Source organism: Suricata suricatta, chromosome 5 (genome assembly GCF_006229205.1).
Source record: "Suricata suricatta isolate VVHF042 chromosome 5, meerkat_22Aug2017_6uvM2_HiC, whole genome shotgun sequence".
In the NCBI taxonomy this organism is placed as follows: Eukaryota; Metazoa; Chordata; class Mammalia; order Carnivora; family Herpestidae; genus Suricata; species Suricata suricatta.
In genome coordinates this window covers 67,915,164-67,941,239 of record NC_043704.1, presented here as the reverse complement: position 1 = coordinate 67,941,239, position 26,076 = coordinate 67,915,164, and the positions used below count along the sequence as shown (strand labels likewise).

Below are 26,076 nucleotides of genomic sequence, written 5' to 3'. Positions count from 1 at the left end.
TTTGAACTCAAGTATATGCTACCAAGAACTTCAGGAACTGATTTTCCAGGCCACCGTGAACCGTCTTATGGCTACTATCACATGGAAAGTTAGATAGCATTCAGCTTGGTTCCTAAGATGATGACAAATGTGGTTAATTGTTTATAAAGTCCTCTGGCTGTGGTTTTTGTTTTATAACAGATTAAGACATCAGAATATTCCTTGAATGATACATCACTATCACCTCTTGAATTCAACATGTCAAGAGCAGATACAAACTCCCTAAGTTTGAGAATAGGATATTATAATGACTTAGATGTATTCGTTAGATTTATAAAACTGCTATGAACTTTTCAAAACTGATTTGGTAGATCATCTGTTGTTGGCAGCATTTATATAAAAACAGTGTATATGGGAAGGTGTATTTAGCTTTATCATAAGAGATAAGTCGCTATTTTGGAAATATATATATTTTCACACATGTGGTCCTCTTCTCCATATCCCTGGACACTCATGCGGAATAAGATTAGGCATATCTGCGGTTGACATATTCCAGATAGCCTTTCCAGGTAAGTGTTTTTAAAAGCAATCTTGGAAAGGAACCCGTTAACTAAGTGGGCCAGAGGGTTCTTTTTCTTTGATGAGAGCTAGGTCCTTCCTCAAAGTTTCTTATGCTCCATTAAATTATGTGTAGAATATTCTCATTACTCTTGCTGCTAAGCAAGACATTAGCCATATGATGCAGAGTTATGCACTGCCTTCATATCTAAACCTTTTATACTGCACTTTTTAAAGCTTTCATTTTGAGGAAGGGAAAAGGGCATTTGTCTGAATATGGATTCTAAGTTGTATATATTTCCTGTCATTCTATAAAAGTGAATTTGTGAAGCAAAATTTTGGTAAATGTTAAATTTTGAAATTTAATATACCAGATCATTAAAATACTGTCCACTAACTAGTTCATAGACTTTAAAAATAAAATATATCCAACTGTTAAAAAAAAAAAAAGAACTGCTTAGGGTTGCTAGACTTTGGTAGGTCTGGGGGGGTTGGGGAGAGGAGGGAAGGGGTATGGGGAAGGGATACTACAGACAGCCTCACAGAATCCCGCCCTTGCCCTGTGCACCTTCACCTTCAGCCCTCAATCAGCACTCCCCCCAGGCCTCAGTGCCATGTGGGATGGCATTTGTGCACAGCCGCATTCCATTTCGTATCATTCACTATACTATAGCCTTTCAAACAAATGCCAACAGCTAAAGTTCAAACTGAAGATCTACAGTTCATGGTTTTCTAATGTACTTGACATTTTAGTTTTTATTTAATGATATTCTGGTATCCTAACCTTTTGCTTTCTGACATCCTGGAACAAATACTTGGAATTCCTCAACTATTGTCTATTTAGAATATGTTTTAGAATTAGAATTTTTATAGCTGGAAGAGATTTCAAACCTCACCTAGATAATCCACCTCTGCATTTTATAGATATAAAAATTGAGTTCCAGAGAGGCTAATCATACATTTAAAATCATACTTATAATATTATAAGTTTCTTTTCTCCAAAAAGTACTGGGGGAAGCTCCAAAGTCATATAACTAGCTAATGGCTAAGCCAGGACTGGAAATCAAAATTAAAGCTGATTTAATCAGTCTACAAATCTCTTTACTCTTCCAACAGGGTCTCATTCTCAAAGTTCTCTTAATAGTATTAATAAAAATCACTGATTATTAAGATAATTCAAGGTTCTCAGATCCAAAGGCATGCAAGTAGCTGGCATATTTTTTTCTGTGCAAAAATCTACTTTAGAAACCTTTATTATGACTAACATTAGTGATAACATTAGAAAATTGGTTTAGAAACTTAGCAGATACTTCCTCAGTGTAAGTTCAGCATTCTTAACTTAAAATTTATGTGTCTTTAATACAAAATAATTTAGAATCCACAAAAATATTTATTTCTAAGACTCAATATGCCAGTGTTTCAAAAGCTTTCTCCCAATTTCTAATCATTCTGTATCAGAATAAACTGGTGTGTTATAGGATTTCTTGGATATTGAAAATGGCAGAGTGCTAGAAATAGTTTTCCTTTACTTAGTCCAAGAAAATATAGGGCAAAAAAAGGGTCAGAGATGTTCTGAATTAATTATTGGAAAAAAGAAGGAAGGAAGAAATAGAGTTGATGGTGGAAAGGAATAAGCCTTCTACGGACTACTGTTGTAGTTTTCAGTTTTCTTTAAGAAAAATCTATTTTGCTTTTATATCCTTTAATAATTTTGGCCAATTATGATTCAATATCTATCATGGCCAAGGCACCTATAACTAGACACTAAAGGGAATATAAAGATGAATATATATTATAATCTTGACCCTAAAGAGCTTATAATAATTTATCAAGTACCAGTTATAGATAGTACTTAAAAAAATAGTGAAGAGTATTAGTTATCAGAAAACGCAACTTCTAGTCTTAGTTAAATTTATTAACTGTATAATCTTTGGTGAATCACTTGTTCTCTTAGTGTTTCAATTTCTCCAAAGGTACTTTATCTCACAGGGGTTTTATTAAAGGCAAATGTAATAATAATATCTCAGCAAGATAGAATGGGAAAATGGGTGTTGTCCTGGTCTAAGAGATGTCTACCTCCCCCCCATTTTGCCTCATAACTTTTTTCTCGTCTTCTAACTTTTATTTTGTCTTAGTTTAAAAGTATATATACTCATAGAAAAATGTATAAAGAAAAAAAATCCTGGGGTGCCTGGGTGGCTCAGTACGTTGAGCACTGACTTCAGCTCAGGTCATGATCTCACAGTTCATGAGTTCGAGCCCTGTGTCAGGCTCTGTGCTGACAGCTCAGAGCCTGGAGCCTGCTTTAGATCCTGTGTCTCCCTCTCTCTCTATCCCTCCCTGCTCACACTCCATCTTCTCTCAAAAATAAAATAAAAAACATTTAAAAAAAGAAAAAATAAAGTTCACAATTACATACCCCAGACAACCATAATCATGTATTAAACAATTTTTTAAATGTTTATTTATTTTTGAGAGAAAGGGAAAGAGTGCAGTTGGGGGAGGGGCACCTGGATAACCCAGGCTAAGCTCCTTATTTTAAGGTTGGCTGATTAGCAAACTTAATTCCATCTGCAACCAAAGCCCATTCCCTCACCATGTAACATAACATATTCACAGGTTCCAGAGATGAGAACAGGGATATCCTTTGGGGATGGGAACATTATTCTGCCTACCGCACTTGATAAGGCCAAAAGGCATCTCCTTGTTTTAACATTTCTTTTTGATTACTGGTCTTTTTTTCCCCTACTGGTGTACTGCAATCTTTCTCATTTTGAATGAATGCTTTATATATTTATCCACATTATTTACCTGCGTTTTAACTGTGTACATGGCTGCTGGGCTGCATTTCTAGCCTCTCTTACAGAAGGGCTTTAATCTGCTTTAAGACAGGGGTGGCCATGTGACTAAGTCTGTACAATGGGATGTGAGTACAAATGCCATTTACGACCTCTTAGTCATCACCTAAAGACAGCCATTGCCCTGGATGTCCTACTTCCTCTTCCTGTGGGCTAGAATAAGAGTATGACTATGAGCCGGCTTCAGACACTTGGACAAGGACATCACCCTAGGGAACGTTACAGCAACAACAGAAAAGAAACTTGGGTCCTTGGAGGGCCTTGTGGGACAGAGCTGCCTACCTGCTTTGAACAAAAGTCAAGCAACCCACTATCTTTTAGACTATTTTTCGCTGAAAAACAAACAAACAAAAAAACATACTTCTAACTCACTGAGTCTGTGTGTTTTTGGTATCTTTATTATATAGCTTAGCCTATACTTTACTAACACACAGGCTGTCAATAAATGCTGACTGTTGGATTATGAATTTAAAGGATGAAATCTAGGAACCAATACTTGTTATCTACATCTACTGCATCTTTGTTTCCATTCACTTTCCTAAATTGCTTATATATTTTTGTAAAAGGCAAAAGATTTATGCAATCTGAAGAGAAACCAGAGTATTCTTATATATTTTTGAATTATTTTATTGGTTATCTATCTTACTTGTAATGCATTTTTCCCAGTTTGCATTTTAACTTTTATTTGTTTTGAAGCATAAAGGTTCAAATGTTTATGTAGCCAAATCTATAAATCTTTCCCTTTGTGATTTCTTTCATTGTTTTTATGCTTGGAAAAAAGAAATCTCTTTAGAGATAAGATTAATTTTCCCTGACACTGTCTCATTTTTAAATAATGCAGTTCATCACTCCATCTGGAATATACTGTGATGTAAGCAAGGTAACCAAATAAGTTACTGATTTTTCCAAACACATATTAGATAAACCTATTTAATAAAATATGATTTGTTTAATAATCCTACTGATTTATAGGTGTTTAATGTTAAATTATTATCAAGGTCTACTGCTGGCCTATTTTGTTCCTATAATGATTTTGTTGCAGATAAAATAATGTTTTAATTGTTTGTTCCTTTTGATATTAAGAGGGAAAAAATCCAGGGAAAACCTTTATTCAAAAGAAAAAAGTTGGGATTTACAATAGACTTTGGATATACTTCTCAAAACTTTCAACTCAGCCTACTGTCTAAATCCAATCACCATGTGTGATTGTGATTATGTAAAGTAGGGAAGGAGAAGGGTATGATCAGGGAGGGGCCCTTGGGGAGTTCTAGAACTCTAACCTGGGTAATGGGTACATGGTTGCCTGTTTTATGATTATTTCCCTAAACTATACAGATATGTTTATGTACTTTTCTATATGTATATTTAACCTAAACAAAGTAAATAAAAAACATTCATAAAAGATACTGAATGGGCCCTCGGAAGAAACATCTCAGAAATCACTATCTGCTAAAGATAACCAAAAGGAGAAAATGTATTATCCACAATTTTCTACTTCTTTTTTATCCTGTTAAACACCAATGAAGATGAGTTCTCTTTGTCTACCAATCTTCCTCACTCAGAGCCCATATTACCACCATGCAGAAACAGTAGTGAAACTTGACCCCTGGAGGCTTAAAAGTCAAATTGGGGTAAATAAAGTTATTGAATAAAGGCTAAATCTTAATCTGCTTTAATATATTATGTGATTATACTGCAGGATGGGTAAGCACAGTGCAATCTGCTTAATCATTTAAAGTGAGGATGCTAGAAGTTAGGGAGTACTTCTCAACGTTAAATGAGAATAAAATTAACTAAAGGAGTTTATTAAAATTGCTGATTCTGGGATTCATTCCAGAGACTACATGAGTGGGACTACAGTGGGGCACGGGGGTCTGCATTTTTAATAAGTAGGTAGTCTGTAAATCATACTTTTGAAAAACACTGACCTAGGGAAATCTGAATCTTAATGTATTTTACATAGAAGAGTCTTAGTTTTGAAATCTACCAACTGCTCAGTCTTACATCAAAAGGTTTCTATTTTTTTTACTGGGAAAATCTGCATATAACCCTTCTTTGCCTTTCCTTCTCTTGTTCTCATTACTAAAACTCTAACACGGTCATTTTAGTTACATTTACCTAGTGTGTTCAGTCAAAAAGGTAATATATGCACATGGTAAAAATATTTCCAAGAGTAGGGAAGAGTACCAAAAAAAAAAAAAAGTAAATCTCCTTTCCACCCCAGACTTATAGTTCCCCAAACCTCTTCCTCAGAAACAACTAATGATAATGGTTTCTTTCAGAAACAGTTCCTTGCCAAACACTGGCACATACATCCTTCCCACTTTTTTCTAAGTAAGAACATTTTAAACATAACATGTTACATAATATGTGAACTTTGCATTTAAAAAACAACTATATATTGGAGATATTTCCATTCAGCACTTATAGAATTTTTGCTTCCTTTTCACAGCTGCATACTATTCCACCATATAATTCACTATAACAGGTCCTCTGTTGAAGACCCTGCCCTTCTGGCCACACCATCTACTATTATAACCCAAGCTGCACAAACATGCTTATCCTTGCAAGCTGGTAAAGCTTTATATGTGGGCTAATTTTCTAGAAGTGTAAATACTGGGTTAAAGGACATTGTATTTTGGTTTTCTGGGTTTTTTTTTAAACTTTTTTTTAATGTTTATTTATTTTTGAGACAGAGAGTGACAGAGCTTGAGGTGAGGAGGGGCAGAGAGAGGGAGACACAGAATCTGAAGCAGGATCCAGGCTCTGAGCTGTCAGCACAGAGCCTGACGCAGGGCTCTACCCCACGAACCGTGAGATCATGACCTGAGCCAAAGTCAGATGCCTAACCGACTGAGCCACCCAGGCATCCTAAGACATTGCATTTGAATCTACTAAATACTGTCAAAATATTCTCCAAATAGGAATGCCCCAAACTACTTACACATGAGTAGAGCCCGTTTTTTCCTACCCCAAGCAACATACCAGGTTATCACACTTTTTCATCTTTGCCAATAAAGACATTTACTTGCTGTTTTAATTTTCATTTCTTTAATTAGGACAGAGAGTTGAGCATCTTTCCCTAAGTTTATGTCATCGGTATTTCAGTATCTGTAATTACTCGCTCATACCTGTCACTCATTTTCCTACGGTTATGTTTTTTATTTGAAGGAATTCTTTTCAACTAAAATTCAACAATTTTATTGTTGCAAATATTTCCCAGTTTTTTAACTTGTCTTTTGACTTTGTTTTACAGTATATTTAAACATGCAGCTGTTGTAAATTTTCATGTGGTCAGATGTATGAAGCCTTTGTTTAATGGCTTCTGGGACTTATGTAGGAAGGTTTTCTCCATTCTAAAATTACTGAAAAATAGACTCATTTTCTAATACTTTTATGGTTCATTTTTTTTTACATTTAAATTTTTGATCCAACTGGGTTTTTCTTCATTTTTTTGGGTCCCTAGATAGCTAAGTAATTATCACAAAACCATTTACTAAACAATCTTTTCTGATATGGCTATTTTATTTCTATTCTATTATATCCTATTTTATTCTATTTTTAAGTAATCTCTTCACCTAATGTGGGGCTTAAACTCACAACCCTGAGATTAAGAGTCATATGCTCCACCAACTGAGCCAACCATTTTCATCATTTTAAATGTAATTTTGCCAGCCCCAAGCATTTCACAATGGAACATACTTTTTAAAAAAAATCTATGTTTACTAGAGTCATACTATTTAACTTTCTAAACATGTTAGTAAATGTTATCTATTATTTATATTAATGAAAACTATACTGAACTAGAAAATAATATGGTATGTGTTAGGGAATCGCTAGATATATCTACAATTAATAGCAGATACAACTTACCGTAAGTTTGCCTTCCAGAAATCTTTAAATTTACTGGACATGCAATACCATACAGTGCTATAAAGCAATGTCATCTATAATTTTTTTTGTATGATCTGCTTCCCAAACATAGAAGAAATGCTTTATAGTTCATTATTCTAAGTTTCTTATTTATCCATGATGCTAATAGAAGTGACAAAATAATTTTCTGAATTTTTATTGGAACTATGCAGATAAAAGAAATATTGATACCGTGTAGAGGTACAGCACCAATAGGAAGCTGGTAAGAAAAATTCTGATTGCGGAAACAGCTTGTCAGAAGCTGCTATTTTAATGTCTTGAGACTTACAGAAGCTAAGATACAGGAAGCCAAAGGTGGAGGGTCACTATTCCAGAAGACTGGGTCTGAGCTCAAAAAGCTCCAAGTAAAACAGGGGCACAAAAACACAGATGGCCAAATACTTGTTGCAATGCTGGTGAAATGTATGTTAAAGGCCGTTACCCCTTCCCACTGTGTATCGGGATGGAGACTGAAGCTTACAAGTGGTGATCTATTGGGGCGCCTGGGTGACTCAGCCGGTTAAGTGTCTGACTTTGGCTTAGGTCATGATCTTGCAGTCTGTAATTTGGAGCCCCGCGTCGGGCTCTGTGCTGACAGCTCAGAGCCTGGAGCCTGCTTCGGAGTCTATGTCCCTCTCTGGCTTATGCTCTGTCTCTCTCAAAAATAAAATAAATATTAAAAAAATTTTTTTAATTAAAGAAGGAAGTGGTGATCTATTGAACCTACTAGTCAAAAATACATATTCTAATTGTAGCATTTTCACTTTAATAGCTGCATATGCATTATTAATACTACTGCTTAAAAGAATTACTGTATGAACATAAAACGAAGTCTCATTTTAAGGGGATAATATTCCTACATTCTTTATAGATGAACATACAAGGATTGAAAATTCAATTTATACCTCTATTTATAAAAGACTCAATCTCTCTGAACTCTTTATTTTAGTAGTTCTTTTTCATCTCTTCCTCTGCTTACATTTTTTTTATGGGCTCTATTTCTTTTTCATATCACCTTCTTCACCAAGATGGAGAGTCAACTCTTTATTACTCCTAGAATTTTATAACTGGAAAGGATATAAAGGGAAATAAGACTACTGAGACTAGTATGGATGGCCCAAGACAGAGAAAAGCTAACAAAAATATTAATGAGCTTTTTGAAAGAATGCATCGTTAAAGTTAAACTTACTGAAGTTTGTACTTAAAAACTGTGGATGCTTAAAAAAAAAACAAACCTGTATGTTTGAAAACTGAAGAACATCTCAAGCACAATAGTGAAGCTCATCTGTCAAAACCTCACTCAAGGGCCGCCTGGGTGGCTCAGCAGGTTAAACATCCAGCTTTGCTCGGGTCATGATCTCACGGTTCATAGGTTCAAGCCCTGCATGGGGCTCTGTGCCGACAGCTAGCTTGGAGCCTGGAGCCTGCTTTGGATTCTGTATCTCCCTCTCTCTCTGACCCTCCCCTGCTTGCACTGTCTCTGTCTCTCAAAAATAAATAAAAATATATAAATAAAAATTAAAAAAACACAAAACCTCACTCAAAAGGATAGGAAGTGAAGACTAGCTTTCTACAGAAACCCATCATCTCTCACCTGGTTTACTGCACCAGTTCCCCAACTGGTTTTCTTATTCCTGCCCTTGATCGTCAGCTTCAGTCTATTCTCAACAAAGCAGCTTGTGACCAGGGTTCTCCTTAATTCAAGATCAACAATGGTTTTCTAACTCAGAAAAATCTAAAGTCTTAAAGGATCTTGTCTCAGGCTCCCATGAGCTACTCCATAACCAGGCTGGTCTCATTTCCTGTCACTCTTCCCATGAAGTCTCGCATATCTCCCCTGGCTCCAGCCACCCCAGCCTCCCCGCGGGGTACACTCTCCCTTTCCCATCCTTTACACTTGCTGTTCTGCCTGGAACGCCTGGCCCCCAGATAGGGCCAATGGAAAGGTCCATTCTTTAGGTTTTTACTCCATAATGTTATCTTCCCACTAAGGTTTTTGTTTTTGTTGTTGTTGTTTGTTTTCTGGCCGTTCTTTCTGAAATTTCACCATCCGTCCCTTGACATTTCAAATGTTTCTTTTCTACTTTATTTTTTCTCCCTAACACATACTATATATTTTATTTATTTATCTAGTTTATCTCCTGTCTCCCCAACCAGAATGTACTCCTGGAGGCAAGGATTTGGCTATAGTGTTCTCTGCTGGGTTCCCTATGTCCAGAAGAGAGCTCGGCACACAGTGAATTTTGTTGAGTAACTAAACTGATAAATGAACAAACAGATAAGCAAAAAAATGATTCCAGTTTGGGCTCTCACGTTTTCTTTCCTATTCTCCTACCAGCTATCTCTCCCTTCTGTAATCAATCCTACATACCTCACATCAGTAGTTTACTCAATATAGGTCAGGTCCTATTGTTGCTCTGAGCCACCTAAGAACCTACGTGGCTTTCAAATGCCCCGTGAGGAAAACACAATTCTACAGGATGGCATCCAAGATCCCTCATAATCTGGATAAACAAAACTCATGTCTTTATATCTCATTCTTATACCTTATCCTGTAGACCAATGTTTCCCAAACTTGGGTAATCTCTGCATTCTTTTTTAAAAAATTTTGTGTACCATTTATTTTTGAGAAAGAGAGAGAGAGACAGAGCATGAACTGGGGTGGGGCCGAGAGAGAGGGAGACACAGAATCTGAAGCAGGCTCCAGGCTCTGAGCTATCAGCACAAAGGCTAACACAGGGCTTGAACCCACAAACTGTGAGATCATGACCTGAGCCAAAGTCAGATGCTTAGAGGACTGAGCCACCCAGGTGCCCCTATGGGTCCTTTTAATGGGGAAAAATTTCTCAGTGACTTTCAAGATCATATCCAATGGCCCCAGTTTGAGAAACACTAATTTAAAAAATTGACGTTTTGGTCAATAAAAATGTCTTTTAGTTACATATCACTGGTAAAATAATTTTTTAATATTCTAGCCAAGAGGCAAATAAAACTTAAAAATTTTCATAATCCTTGTACCCTCTGAGAATACATCCAGGGACTCCCACTGCAGAAATGATGCTATGCACAAATGAAGCTACCCATCCATCCCAGAACAGGCCTATGCTTACCTACCTCTATGCCTTTGTTCTGCTATTCCTCTACTCTGTAATAGTCTTTCCCTAACTATACTTATCAAAATTCTATTCATCCTTCAATGCCTTGTTTAATTATCACCTCCTTCATGAACTTATTTATTTATTTATTTTGAAAGAGAGAGAGAGAGAGAGAAAGCACCAGGCAGTGAAGGGAGATAGAATCCCAAGCAGGCTCCATGCTTATCGCAGAGCCTAACATGGGACTCAATTTCATGACCACTGAGATCATGACCTGAGCCAAACTCAAGAGTCAGCCACTTGGGCACCTGGGTGGCTCAATCAGTTAAGTGTCCAAACTCAACTCAGGTCATGATTTCATGATTCACAGGTTTGGGCCCCAAGTCAGGCTCTGTGCTGATAGCTCAGAGCCTGGAGCCTGCTTCAGATTCTGGGTCTCTCTCTCTGCCCCTCCCCTGCTTGTGCTCTGTATCTCTCTCTCTCTGTCTCTCTCTGTCTCTCTGTCTCTCTCTCTCTCAAAATAAATAAACACTGAAAAAAATTGTTTTAAAAAGAGATGCTTAACCAACTGGACCACCCAGGTGCCCCTTGAACTCTCTTTGACACCCTCAGCCAAAACTCCTCTCAGTCTCTCAGGACAGTTTTATACCTCTTCTACTGCATTAATGACTTTATTCTTCCTTACGTTATACTATTATTTTCCTGTGGTTACTATAGCTCCTGGATAGCATGAAGATTAACTTGTTCTCTTTTTTTATTTAAAGAAGAACTAGCATAGTCATCTTCTATATGACAACTAATAAATGTTTATTGAATTAATCATAATGTAGGGGGAAAAATAAATGCTAATATAAATACAACCTTCTACTGATCCTCTTAAAACTAGAACTGTTTACTAACAGCTTATAGCCAAACATATGTACTCATAACAAAAGAGAAAAATGTACGAAAAAGTTTGAAGTTTTTATAGTATTTACCTTCTTTTAAGCAGTAAGTCTGATACAGGTATGCATCTTAGACCAGTTCCCAAAACCATAAGGAAGGATGTCAGAAGCACAGTTACCCGCAGACCTAAGAGGAAACAAAAACATCTGGGTTATTTTTTAAATCCTTTTCACATAAGTCCAATGTTAAAAGTAAAGAGGTTTTTACTCAATCACAGTGATAGTATATTCTAACATTATAGCTTTTTGCTAAAACTCTACACAATGGGAAAAATCCCTACATGCTGAAAATGAAATAATTCTAACTTTAATTGAAAACTTGAATAACCACATCAAGGAAGAAGTTCCATTAGCTCTAATTTTTCAAAATGAATGGCTACAATGTTTTGTTCACAAAGAACACTAAAAATATAGAAAATAATTTTAAAGTAGATATTTTATATATGCCAATATAAAATTTCCAATTTTCAAATGCAAGTTGCAAAAATTCTAACCTACTCCTATAGTTTTTAAGGTGATATACCACTCCTTTTAATTTTCTTGAAAAGTGACAACTAGTCAATTATGTATTTTACCTTATAATCGGGACAAGCCAATACTTGTTAAATGAGGTGGTCCTTTAGAATACTTTGATAATGAATATAACAATGGTCTTTTAATTTTTCTTGACTTATCAGATGGCTTTCAATTTATAGAATGATACAGTTAAAAAAAAAAGCAAGGCTTAGAACTTTATAATAATCGATCAGCTTTTCCCTTTCTATCCCAAATACAATAAATTATTTCAACAATGTGTGCCAATGGTCAGTCACATGGATAACAAGGAAAAACAGAATATAAAACCATTAAAGTAAGAAAACCCAAAACAGACACAATCTTCTAGATATGGCAGAATAATATAATGGACTATAAATTGCTATGGTTGGAATGCTGCACTTCTGTGATAACTAAACCACTGTCACCTCCTTGGTTATGGCAGCCACACCACACAGGTGGCTCACACCCAGCATATGGAGAAAGGGGCGACATTTCTTCCAATTTCTCCTAAACTCAACACTTCCTTGATGCCATTTCATAGTGAAGACACTTAATGCAAATTCTTTAGTGCAAATTTTTCTTTTTTCCAGATCTTTTTTTTTTTTTTTGACAGATGGGAGATGGTTAAGTATTTTGGTTTTCAAAGGGCTTTTCTGCTTTAAGATGTTAAAAACAGACAACAGGCCAAAAATAGAGTTGCTCATGCTAAGCCTCATGTCACCAAACTAACTGGACTTCATTAGTTTTGGTTCTACCAGAAATGGATCCCTAATCCAGTCCATCAGCACCAGTGAGGTAATCTGCCCAATAGGCAGACCCTACAGTCCCCTAAAAAAAAAAATGACCTTGCCACAACCAATCCAGCTTCCTTTTTCCTGCTCCATTCTGCTTACAAAAGACTTTCATTTTGTACAGCTCCTTGGAACTCTTTTCTATATACTAGATGAAATCCTGCCTGGTTCATGAATCATTGAATAAAGCCAATAAGTATCTTTACATTTACTCAGTTGAATTTTGTATCTTAACCAAGGAAATTGAAAGTCAACAGAACTATAATTATGCAGATTAAACATAGCAAGGAAAATAAACTTGAGATCTGCATCAGGCACACATTCTACACTGAGGATAATGTGTGATATGAACTGAGTTAGCTTTATGATATTCTTATATGACCTGAATATGATTAACACACTTGGCAGAAGGAATAACATAGAAAATTGTGCTTCTCGGTAAGAAGTAACCACATACATACTGTTCATTTACTGTTTCCATTAAGAGAGTGCAAATTTTAAACACACATTATAGCCACAGGAAATACAGTGTAATTAACAAAAAGTACATTCACAGTCATAAACATGCTAAACTTGCAAAATGTTGTTCTTATAAGGTTATCTGAGGTATCCTATGAGATACTGAATAAAATGTTATAGATTTTGGACTATAAGCCTTACCTTCTAAGTGATATTTATTTTTTCCTAAGTATTTGGTTTGTAATTAAGGTAAGCAGTGAGGCACTATTTATGGCCATATAGTCCAAATAACCAGGTTTCCTAATATTATTACTGCTGAAGGTCGGCACACTTTTCTACTCAGAGTTTTTATCAAATAAATGATAACATAACAGCTAAATATATACATTTCAGAACAAATATATTGTGAAAAGCTGATTATTAAAGCAATCTCACGGGTACCACTTGTGGCTTTCTTGCTTATTTCTAATTGTTGCCAAGTATTACTTAATCCACCCCAGATGATGCCCAGTTCTGAATAGAAAGCTTTCTTTACTGCATTCGAATCTTGACAAGGCAGAACTCTATGATTTCATGTAATCAAAAAAGACATCAACTGACTTTGGGAAGGAGAGGTATGAGGACCTATGAGACAGCTGGTACTTCTACACAAATAGATTCCAAGTGATTACAGTAGTAGGATGTGAGTGCCATACACCATCTGATGAAAGGTATTAGAACAATTTCAGAACACCAAACATGATTGAAAATAAAAACAAATTCGATCCAAATATGGCACACAGACACTGCAGGAAACTGCCTTCCCATGGATGAAATAACTCCTCTCACTGGGATCATATTTGGTATTGGCATCTCTACAACAAGCACCTAAAAAATCAGGGTGTAAAGGTGATTAGAAAACAGACACACACACATACCCACGGTGGATGCACAGGAAATTAATTATAGCCATAAAGTTCATCTAGTAAGACTGTTCTTCCCAGGCTCCCCACTTCCAACAGCTGGAATGAAGACCAGCTCTATTTGTTCTTGGTAAGACCTAGTCTCCCTGACCCCAGAAGCCACAGCCTTGCCACCCCAATCTGCTTTGGAGACCATCAGGAATAATCACATTGTGCCCGGTTTCCCTGCTTACATCAGTTATGAGAGATCTAAGATTAACAGGTTATCACTATACAAATACGGCTTCATATATCCCCTAATCTGACCTTATCTCTGTAGTGTCCCCAAGTTCTGAAACCTTTCCACTGTGCCTTCTGGAACACTCTGAATCCATCAATCAGTGGAATCCCTACATTCTCAAGCCTTTCTCCAAATGTTCTCTTTACCTTCTTACTCCCACCAAAATCTTTCTCCCCATGACACTGCCTTCTCCAGCATTTCCAGATCACTGTTACTCTCTCCTCCCTAAAGCTCTGCAGTCTCTTTTCTTGATGCTTTTAAGATTTTCTCTGGTTTTAAGCAGAATGATTGTGATGAGCCTCAGTGTAGTTTTCTTCATGTTTCTTCTGCTAGGATTCTTGTATTTCTTAGAGTTGTGGATTTACAGACAGGGAATTTTTCTGCCATTATTTCTTCAAATTTTCACCTCACTCTATGTCCTCTCCCCTTACTTTTCTCTTCTCCTTCTGGAATCCTAATTACGTGTATATTAGGTCACTTAAAACTGTCCTACAACTTACTGATGCTGGTGGGGTTTCTGTTTATTTCTTTTTAGGGTTTTTTTTGCTCCCCTTTTCCATTTTGGATAGTATTTATTGCTGTCAAATTCACTAATCTTTTCTTTTGCAATGTCTAATCTGTTATTAAATCTTATCCAGTACATCTTTTTTTTTTTCTCTTGTCCCAGACATTTCGTATTTGCATTTTGCATTTTGATCTACAGAAATTTACTGTGGGTCATCTTATGTTTCCTGTGTCTCTCCTTAACATGTTCATGCTTTCTTCTACCTTCTTGAACATATGTAGATTATTTAAAGTAGCTGATTTGATATTCCTGTCTACCAATTCGTCATCTGTACCATTTTGGGATCTGTTTCTATTCATTGTTTTTTCTCTTCTTTATGGGTGGCATTTTCCTGCTTCTTTGCAAGCGTGGTAAATTTTTACTTTGATGTCAGGAATTCTGAGTTTTACACCTTGTTGGATGATGTTATTTTGCTTTCTGTGGGTTTTTTTTTTTTCACTCCTTTAAATATCTGTGAACAATGTGGTGAGATACAGTTACTTTTGACCTTTCCAAGGAATTCTTTTTTTGTAAAGTTTATTTATTTATTTATTTATTTGAGAGAGATACAGACAGTATGAACGGGGAGGGGTGAAGAGGGGTAGAGAGAGAGAGGAAAGAGGGAGAATCCCAAGCAGGCTCTGTGCTTATGACCATGAAGCCTGAGGTGGTGCTCAAACCACTAACTTGGAGATCATGACCTGAGCAGAAACCAAGAGTCAGTTGCTTAACCAAATAAGCCAACCAGATGCCCCGACAAGACATACTTTGAAGCCTTACTAGGTGAAACAAAAGCATTCTTTAGCTTAGGGGTCTTTTGTCTTCACTATTGAAACAATCTCCCTCAGAGTATTCAACCCAGTCTTCTATGTATTTTGAGGTTTTTCCTTTCTGGCTGTTGGGAATGTGAATTATTCCCAGCCTCAAAGGAATTGTTCTGCCTGTTCCTTTATTTACTTTTTTTTTGTAATATGTATTTTTTTTATTTTTGAGAGACAGAGAGACAGAGTGCAAGGAGGGGAGGGGCAGAGAGAGAGGGAAACACAGAATCTGAAACAGGCTCCAAGCTCCAAGCTGTCAGCACAGAGCTTGATGCAGGGCTTGAACCCATGAAGCGCAGGATCATGACCTGAGCTGAAGTCCAACACTTAACCAACTGAGCCACTCAGGCACCACTGCCTGTACTTTTTCCTGATCCTTTTTCCAGGTAGCTTCCTCACATGTATCTACTGATCAGTTATCAGCTGAAGACTCAAGAAGAACTCCCGGGAGATCTAAAACTTTCCATAAAGCCTTTTCCTCTCTGGTACTCTACCCTAAAAATTCTAGCTAAGTTGGCCTCTTCGAATTCTCAACTGTCTCCTCAGCTTAGGAAAACTGCAGGGCTGTCTGGGCTCCCCATCTCTGCACTGCTACCTGGAAATGCTCTCCAGGCCATAAACTGAAGCTTTCATAATGATCGCTGTCCTGCCCTGCCTTTTGTCCAATGTCTGAAAACTGTTTCATACACATTTATTTGTTGTTAGATGTTTAAAATAGAAGAATTAATCCAGTTCCTATTACTCTATCAGGGCCAGAACAGTCTTTCCTCTAATAATATTATTTATGTATTTATTTTAAAAATTTAATGTTTATTTATTTTTAAGAGAGAGAGCAAGCAAAGGGAAGAGAGACAGGGAGAGGTTCTGAGGCAGCCTCCACACTGTGAACACAGAGCCCCATACGGGGCTCAAACTCAAAAACCGCGAGATCATGACCTGAGTGGAAGTAGGACACTTAACTGACTGAGCCACCCAGGCGCCCCTGCTAGTCTAATACTCAAAACTCCTTGCTGCAGTCTTCTCTAGACTACCACACACCTGTCTCCAAGGCATTCACCCTCACCATTTGCAAATGTCTTGGCTCATTCTTATTTCTTGTGACACTACTTTTTCATAAATGTGGTGATTCTGATATCCACTAGATGGTCATTTAAATATGCTAGCCTCTCGGTCCCCTGACTTCTTATTCCATGATCATGTCCTCTACCCTACACCTCAGTAGTCTGTTTTCTTGCTTATACTCTGACCTTATCTTTACTATGACTGCATCCACAACATCATCTCAATTTCAAGCATTCCACTCTTCAACCATGACCTCCTCTCTCTTTTGCCCTGCTTTATTTTTCTCCATAACAATTACCACCATCTGACATAATAAATATTTAACTTTATTGTTTGTTGCCTAGACCTCCTCATTAGAAGGTAGGCTCTATGAAGGCTATCTCCCAGAACACTTTTAGGTACCATCTCCTTCTTAAAACTTGCTTCACCTGGCTTCTAGGGCACACTGGCTCTTGGCTCTCCTATTATCTTATTAGCTATCATTTTTTGCCTCTTTGCCAAAAAATGGAAAGCGGTGAGAGGGTATAAAACCCGTTTTAGGAAAATAATCGGTCTTTTAGGCTAAGCCGGCGGGGACCCACAAAAGCAGGAAGGCCAGACAACTATCTATCCAATATGGAGCAAGATATTTTAGTACCAAAGGATTCCAGGAACTTACTTTCTATGTATGTAGATAGGACATCTGTGGCAGGATAGCCAACATACGAACGTATAGTAGCTTTCTCTTATTGAAAAGGAAAACCACTTCCTAAAAGAAAATTTTTAAATTTATCTTTTAAAGCTTCAACCAATGGCAAATATACATCTGAATTCTCCATGTGGTTACAGGAACTACTGAAAGAATTCCTAAAGTAACTTATTTTATAAAATGGACAGGTAGTCCCTAATTTATCCAACCACAGAGAGTTCATACAATTATAATAAAAAAGTAAAAATTAACATTCTTCCACCATAAAAACAAGATTGGTTAAGTTTAGAAAATAATATTAGAAAATGCTCCCGATATAAAGATAAATACAAAGAAACAACAAAATAACATTTTCCCCTAAATTTAGCCAACCTTGTAAGGAATGACAGAGGAATTGTCACAGATTGGAGGAGATTAATGAGAAATCATAACTAAATGCAATTTGGAATCTTAGAACAGGAAAATAAAAAGGATGTTGATGCAAAAACTGGTGAAATCCAAATACAGTCAGTTTAAAAGCAAACGAACAAACAAACCCAAACAAAGAAAATCTCCATCCATTACAAGAAACCTTTCCTGGACATCTAGCACACCTGTCCTCTGCAAACATACTTACTGTCTCTAGAAGTTCTAGGCCAGTCAAGACACCTTCCAGAGCTGGACACCTTTTGTTCTTAGAAGGTTCTTCCTTTATTGCTTTGAGTTACATTCTTTTGTAACTTCACTTGGTTTCATTCTTCCTTCTAAAACTACACAGAGTAAGTCTAATTCCTCTTTTACTTCATCTTCACCTATTTTATATCTGACTCAAGTTTCTTTTTGAAGCAGGACACACCCAGTTCCCTCAGTCTTACACATGATTATATTTACATCCTTTATTACTCTTGTTATACAACTTTTAAAGTGCCCCAGTTGGTCAATGGCCTTCTTAAAATCAATGCTCAAATTAAACACAGAGCACATCAAGCTGTTTCTCTTGTAATGGCAACTATACTCTCTGCCTAAAACTGTCCTCCTTTTTCATCAGTTACATTACACTGATCAAGAATCATTTACCCACACCTGCGTGGTATATCATTCAGTACTAAGATCTCTTTTTTCTCTTCACAGAATCGCATGGCAAGAGATAAAGTGAGATGTCTGTTTAGAGTATTCCTCAGAGAGCCTTCATTCAACTGCCACACTTTGAGAGTTATAAATCTCAACTGACACAACCTAGTCACAAACACACACTTTAATCCTGCCATTCACCATTTTAGAGAAATCAAAGCATCGGACCGGAGTTTTCCAACAGCCCTGGGCTGTCATCTATTATGCAAAGCCAACTCAGTACTTCCTTATACATGGGCCTCATCAGTCTATTTTCTGACCTATCACCCTCAACATCTCCCAATCCCTTTGAAGTTACATCGTCATTTTTGTCAGGTGTAAAAAACATATATGGCACGTGCACGAGGATGCTCTGATGTCCACACAGTGCAAAAACGTGAACATTTAGAGATCGCTTAGTCTCCGCTGTTGCATAATGGGCCTTGATATAAACATAAATACAGAAGGCAAAGGAGCCTTCCCATATTTGTCGCTTTGGGAACAGAGGGTTCCTAGTCGGGAATGGGATACCAGCAACACTCGGTCACCTCACATAACCCCTAAGACGAAGCCGAGGGCGGCGGCTGGCTGGCTCTGGCTCCCCTCGGAGCGACCACGCCGATCGGGCACACCCCGTACCCCCTCACCTCTCTTGTCCAGGAGCCACATGAACGCGAAGCAGGGCAGGAAGCCGATGGGCCCCCACAGCACGAGCAGCGCGATGTCCCAGCTGGAGAAGCCGTAGGCCTGGCGCGCCGAGTTCTGGATGGGGCCCCAGGTGTTCCAGACCAGGCCCTGCGCGAACCCCAGGAGCGAGAAGAGCAGCAGCACCAGCCAGCGGCGCCCGTACACCCGCCCGGGACCCGGGATCGCCGCGGGCAGCCCCGCCGCCGCCGCCTCCCGGCTTCTCCAGACAGTCCCCGGCGCAGGCCCGAGTCCGGGCCCCAGCAGTGGCTGCCGCTCCTCCTCGGTGCTCCAGCCCGCGCCCATGACAACGCGCGGCCCCTGCCCAGCGCGGCCCGGGTGGCTGCCGACCAGCCCCCGCGCGGATGCGGGAGCAGGAGGCGGAGGCCGAAGCTGCCCTGGTAGCTCTCGGCCTCCGGTCCACGCCTGGTGCGCCTGCGCCGCGCCAGCCGGCTCGGGGCTGGAAGGCGGGGCAGGTGCGGCAGGCTGGGAGGAGGCTGGGGTACCGGACTGGGACAGCCCCCCGCCCCCACTGGGCGCTGGAGAGGCGGGAGAGGGAGTGAGGACAGCTTCCCCGAGAGAGGACGAGGAGGAACTGAAAAGGCGGGAGGGGCGCGACTGAGCCCGGGAAAAAGGAAGCTCCCAGAGAGGCTGTGTTAGGAGGAGGTTGAGCAAGGAACCTGGGATTGCTGGAGGAAGCGCCGAAGTTTACATCACGTGCTCAATAAGCAACTCCGAGACCTTCAGTTACTTAAGCTAATGCTCGCTTCTATATTGGGTTTATTGTTATTTTTGTTGGATTTCTAACTTCAGAAATGAAAGGGCAAATAGGATAAGATTGAGCCGTTGGATTTAACGCATGAACGTAACTTTTCATTTATTTTTAAATATAGAGTAAGTACTACCTAGTTTTATCAGCTTTTTGTTTCACTCACTGAGGTTATAAATTAGCCAGTTCCATTCACATGTTTAAAAAAAGACACATCTCTTTTTTATCCGGGGTCAGTAATAGACTAGCAATAAAGATAGGTTAAGACTAGATTTCTGCCCCTAATCACTTAGAGCCATCTCCAGTTATGATAATTTTGACCAGAAGAAAAGTGAGAAGGGTGGGGATTGTTGATCTCTTGATCAAGCAACACATTATTTCATTATTCAAATCCAGAAGCCTGACAGCTGTCGGTTAGTATCCTTGAAACCCTAGATCAAGCGATTTGGCTTGTGTGGGTCGGGACATGAGTCACTGAGAACGCAATTAAAGTACATTTGCCTGAGGTTCGTATTCCCTAGCAGCCACAAAACCCAGATGGAGTCAAGTTGCTGCGGGAAGGGCAAGAGGTGGAAGAGAGGCGTGAGCTCTCCTTGTGTCCAAAGCTGATGTAATCGGAGGCAGAGTCACATTACACTGTCCGAGCCCCACAAAACTGCAAACCATCCCCTAAAACTCCAGTACTTTAGGAGGTAAGCGCCAAGGCAGATAGGAAGGACGAGACTAAAAAATAGGAGGAGCAGGAACCAAGCCGACAGAAGACTACAACGAAAGAAGGTTAAGGTCTGGGGAAGGGAAAAAGCGCCACAGCCAGGCCACGCACGTGCTTACATTTCAACAACAAGGGAATCAAAACAAACCTGCGTGGCCCCGCCCAGCGCGCGTCACGTGACTTTTACGTAAGGGGTACTTCCGGGAAGAGTCCCGCCACTGCTACGGCGACTTTTTCCTTTAGTGCGACCCCAGAGCCCGGGTCTCGGCCTTCCAGTGAACCTACTCCGCTCCTCTTTGCGGTTGGGGCGGAGCTAGCCATGGCTGCAGGCGCGCGGGCGACCGCTGACACGGCCCCAGCTGCTGGAGCAGCAGAGGTGGAAGGTAGGCGCCACGCTGAAGTCAGACCAGGAGTACAACCCTGGGCCAGCCGACTTTTGCTGCCTCTCCTGTGGCCATTTGATATAGTTATTACTTCAGGTCTTTCTGGCCCTGCCTTGAACTTTGAGAAAAATTATTATCTTTAGTGAACGTGACTTTTCTCAGGTTGGGGCGTCCGGATTTCCAGTCATCGTGCAGGCCCTGAATCCCCACATCCTGCCAGTGCTGATTCACTCACGAGGGTGGTTTGAATGGATTAAAATTAAATTTGTATATATGGAGCCCACCCTTGAGGTAAATGGAAATATTTGGGACTTTTATGAGCAGAGTTTATGAGATTTTGCTCGACTTCTGTGGAATCCTGCCTTAGATAACCAGTGAAGATGGGTGGCCCTGGTGCCTGAGGTGTCTGTTAGCTCTGTGCCTGGAGCTGTTCTGCGAACTGCCGCTGGATCTAGAGACTTTTGATTGTTTATAATAATGCCCTTTTTGCAATTGAGTAATGGGACCTAGAAAGGAAAAGATTGACTAATATCTGGTGACATGAATACTACCAGCAGCACACTTAGGGCAAGGGCTGTCCTCAGAAGAGGTCTCAGTGTGGAAATGCTTCAAAGAAGGAGTAGTTGCAGGTGAGCCTTTAAGATTGGATGAGATCATGATAAACTCAGGTTGTAGTGCTGGGGGGTTGTGGGAGGACAGCAGAAAAACACAGGATGGGTGCGGTTGGAGATTAAATAGTCATGTTTTGCCTATAGGGGAAAATGACCAATCCAAGCAGAAAGCAGAAGAAACCATTATAACTTCCTAGTCTGAGCACAGTCTCTTGTCTTTATAAACTCCCTTATGTACCCCAAGGATACAATAATTGAACTTCATCTATACCTCCCATCCATTGATCCTTCCATTTTCTGCCCATCTGTACCTCCTTCTCCAGTTCAGAATGCATGTTCTACTTTATCATGATCTCTTTTTTGAAGATGCGCTGTTCTCTTGTCCCTCCCTGCCTTTTATTCCTCTGACAAAACACATACTCTGGAGGAACTCAACCTTTTATCCTCTTTGCATCTGTGCTTACATGGCTCAGTTTTGCTGGAAAAAGTCCTGGGCATATTGATGACACTGTAAAATGAAAATGATCAACTTCTTGAATATTCAGTCAGCATGGGCCTGAGGTCTTCTGATTCTGTTTCTGTGTTAACCTTGCTTCCTCCAGTGACAGTTCCCCAAACTCTCTATAATCCTTTCTTCATCACTTTCAGTGAATGACTTTGCAAGTCAGGTCAGTTCTGCATCTACTTTGTCTACTTTTTTCCTCCTCCACTATCAGACCCTTGTCCAAATCGTCCACATTTCTCACTTACACCCCCCCTATATCTTCAGGCCATGTGACCCTGTTTTTTATCTTGTGCCTCTCCAGTCCCTTCTCCATTCAGCAAAAAATAAAAAGTGATACTCCCTTACATAAAATTCTTTAGTGAATTCCAATGCACTTACAACAAAATCCAAACTCTTAACCATGGACTACAAAAATCCTTGGTCTGGGCTCTGCTGATGTCTCCAGGAATATCTGTTGTCATTCACTGCCCCCTCCTGTTGTCTACATTTCACATAGTTGGCTTCTTAATCTTCAGGTTTTGGAGTGTGTCACCACTACCTGAGTTTTTACCGAACCAACCTATCTAAAACAATCATTGTAGTTTTCCCCCCGATTTCTAACCCCAGATGTTCTGTAATACAGGATCCTGCTTTCTTCATTTCACTTATTACAGCTGATAATTACTTGTTTAGTATTGTTTCCTTCGCTTAACCTTAAGTGCCTTGGGGGCAGGACCTACATCTGTTTTATTCACCACATGTGCCTGAGCAGCAAGTACAATGCCAGACACATAGTGGGCACTTCATACACGTCTGTTGAGTGAATGAATAAGGGAACTCTGCCGAGTCCAGAGGCAGGAGGAGAAAGCATGGCATGGTCCAGGAACTGAACGAAGCTAGTATTAAAAGTGGTGAGAGAAGAGGGATTGTGGAGGGCGCTTTGTACAAGTTAATTGGACTTTATGACAGTAGGAGGCCTCCAAAGAGCTTTAGTTAAGGGAGTAACTTGATCAGATTTGGTTTTAGGAGGATCACTCTGCCTGAAGGGCAGGGAGGGAGACTAAAGGACGGGTACTTATCTTTTAAGCCTCAGTTTTGTCCTATGTAAAATGCATGATTATTGTAAAAATTAAAGATAATTGTGCATCATCTAACATAGTCTCTGGTAGGAATTACATGTTCAAGAGTGGTAACCATTTTTATTAATAATAAAAAGGCCTGGCATTGGTGATTGTTGGGTGTTGAAACTGAGAGATAAGAAATTAGATCTCTGGGATTTTTCAGCCTGAGAAACTACTTGTAAATTAGGAACCTGAAGAAAAGGAGGTGATTGGGAGCAATGTGTGCATGCATAGAATTTAGGTATGCAGAGATGATGCAAAAGATATCAAGCATGCAGCTGGGTAAGAGGAGGCTTTTTTTTTGGATATAGTGTTCACTTACCATAAATTCAGCCTTTTAAAGTATACATTTCAGTAGTTTTTAGTATGTCCACAAAGTTGTGCAGCCATTGCTACCATAATTCCAGAACATTTTCATCGCACCAAGAACGCTGGTATCCATTAGTAGTCACCCTCAATTAGACCCTCTCCCCAGCCCCTGGCAGTCATTATTCTATTCTGTCTCTGAATATGTGCCTATTCTGATGTTCTGTATAAATGGAATCATGCAATATGGGGCTTTCAGTGTCTAGCTTCTTTCACGTTATATTTTCACATTATATTTTCAAGCTTCATCTGTATTGTAGCACATAACAATACTTGATTATTTTTTATGGCTGAGCGATATTCCATGGTATGGTAATACCACATTTTGTTTATTCATTTATCATTTGGGTTGTTTGCACTTTTTATCTATTATGAATAATGGCCCTGTGAACATTCATATACATGGTTTTGGGTGAACATCTTTTCAGTTTTCTTGGGTGTATATCTAAAATCAGAATTGCTAGGTCCTAAGATAATTCCATATTTACTGTTTTTTTTTAAATGTTTGTTTATTTCTGAGAGAGAGACAGTGTGAGTGGGGAGGGGACAGAGAGAGAGACACACACATAGAATCTAAAGCAGGCTCCCAGCTCTGAGCTGTCAGCACAGAGGCCAATGCGGGGCTTGAACTCACAAACTGTGAGATCATGACCTGAGCCGAAGTCAGATGCTTAACCAACTAGCCACCAATGTGCCCTTCCATATTTAATGTTTTGAGGAAACTCATGATTCTTTTTCATTTGTTTATCAGCATTCATATTTTGTTTTATCTTATTTATTTTATTGTTTTTTTTTCCAAGTCAGGTAACATACAATGTAGTATTGGTTTCAGGAGTAAAATTTAGTGATTCATCACTTACATGTAACGCCAAGTGTTCATCCCAACAAGCGCCCTCCTTAATGCCCATCACCTACTTAGCCCATCCCCCTTACCGCCCACCACCCCTCCATCAACCTTCTGTTCTCTGTATTTAAGAGTTTCTTATGGTTTGCCTCCCTATATGTTTTTATCTTATTTTTCCTTCCTTTCCCCTATGTTCACCTGTTTTATTTCTTAAATTCCCCACATGAGTGAAATTACAGATTTATCTTTCTCTGATTGGCTTATTTCACTTAGCATAATACACTCTAGTTCCGTCCACATTATTGCAAATGGCAAGATTTCGTTCATTTTGATCACCAAGTACTATTCCATTATATATACCACATCTTTGTTATCTGATTGTCAGTTAATGGACATTTGGGCTCTTTCCATAATTTGGCTATTGTTGATAGTGCTGCTGTGAACATCAGGGTGCATGTACCCTTTCAAATCAGCATTTTTTTTAATCCTTTGGATAAATAACAAATAGTGCAATTGCTGGGTCATAGAGCAGTTCTATTTTTAACTTTCTGAGGAATCTCCATACTGTTTTCCAGAGTGGCTGCACCAGTTTGCATTCCCACCATCAGTGCAAAAATGTTCCCCTCTCTCCACGGCCTTGCCAACATCTGTTGTTTCATGAGTTGTTAATTTTAGCCATTCTGACAGGTGTGAGATGATATCTCATTGTGGTAAGGACACTACTGATTTTTAATCTTGAAGTACTAAGGAAGGAAAAAACTGTCTAATGAAAGTATGGATCTGTCCTAGAAAATGCAGCATGCACACCCATTTTGCAGGTGACTTTATATTTTTTGTATTAGGTTCTCAGAGTCCTATGTATGGAACTTTCAACCCCATTTTAAATTGTCATCCTCCCTAGAAGCTCCACTTTGGGGTGACTGTTTATTAACATGACAAAGTAAGTTAAATAAGAGTGTCTGGCTCAGTTAGTTAAGCATCAGACTCTTTTTTTTTAATATTTTAATGTTTATTTATTTATTTATTTTTATTTATTTTTAAATAGTTTATTGTCAAATTGGTTTCCATACAACACCCAGTGCTCTTCCCCACAAGTGCCCTCCTCCATCACCACCACCTCTTTTCCCCTTTCCCCCTTCTCCTTCAACCCTCAGTTCGTTTTCAGTATTCAATAGTCTCTGAAGTTTTGCGTCCCTCTCTCTCCCCAACTCTATTACCCTCTTCCCCTCCCCCTGGTCCTCCATTAGGTTTCTCCTATTCTCCTGTTAGACTTATGAGTGCAAACATATGATATCTGTCTTTCTCTGCCTGACTTATTTCGCTTAGCATGACCCCCTCAAGGTCCATCCACTTTCCTACAAATGGCCAGATTTCATTCTTTCTCATTGCCAGGTAGTATTCCATTGTGTATATATACCACATCTTCTTGATACATTCATCAGGTGATGGACATTTAGGCTCTTTCCATGTTTTGGCTATTGTTGACAGTGCCGCTATGAACATTGGGGTACATGTGCCCCTATGCATCAGCACTTCTGTATCCCTTGGGTAAATCCCTAGCAGTGCTATTGCTGGGTCATAAG

At 39.1% G+C, this 26,076-nt stretch overlaps 2 protein-coding genes across 4 annotated transcripts in view; one reads left to right on the top strand and one right to left on the bottom strand.

Annotated features, from left to right (window-relative positions):
- SLC49A4 (solute carrier family 49 member 4) overlaps positions 1 to 19,767 on the bottom strand; it is an 80,779-nt gene extending 61,012 nt beyond the window's left edge. The window contains exons 1-2 of the mRNA XM_029939447.1: positions 19,167 to 19,767; positions 11,380 to 11,473 (exon numbers count right to left, since the gene is read on the bottom strand). Of these exons, the coding sequence (XP_029795307.1) occupies positions 11,380 to 11,473; positions 19,167 to 19,509 (437 nt within the window). The 5' untranslated portion in view covers positions 19,510 to 19,767. The remainder of the gene's footprint in view (positions 1 to 11,379; positions 11,474 to 19,166) is intronic.
- A 1,131-nt stretch (positions 19,768 to 20,898) lies between these two features.
- HSPBAP1 (HSPB1 associated protein 1) overlaps positions 20,899 to 26,076 on the top strand; it is a 60,365-nt gene continuing 55,187 nt past the window's right edge. Inside the window, exon 1 of one of the 3 annotated variants that reach the window (XM_029939441.1) lies at positions 20,899 to 21,067. In XM_029939441.1, coding sequence (XP_029795301.1) covers positions 21,004 to 21,067 — 64 coding nt within the window. In that variant the 5' untranslated portion in view covers positions 20,899 to 21,003. The other 2 variants (XM_029939445.1, XM_029939444.1) reach the window with 2 other exon arrangements.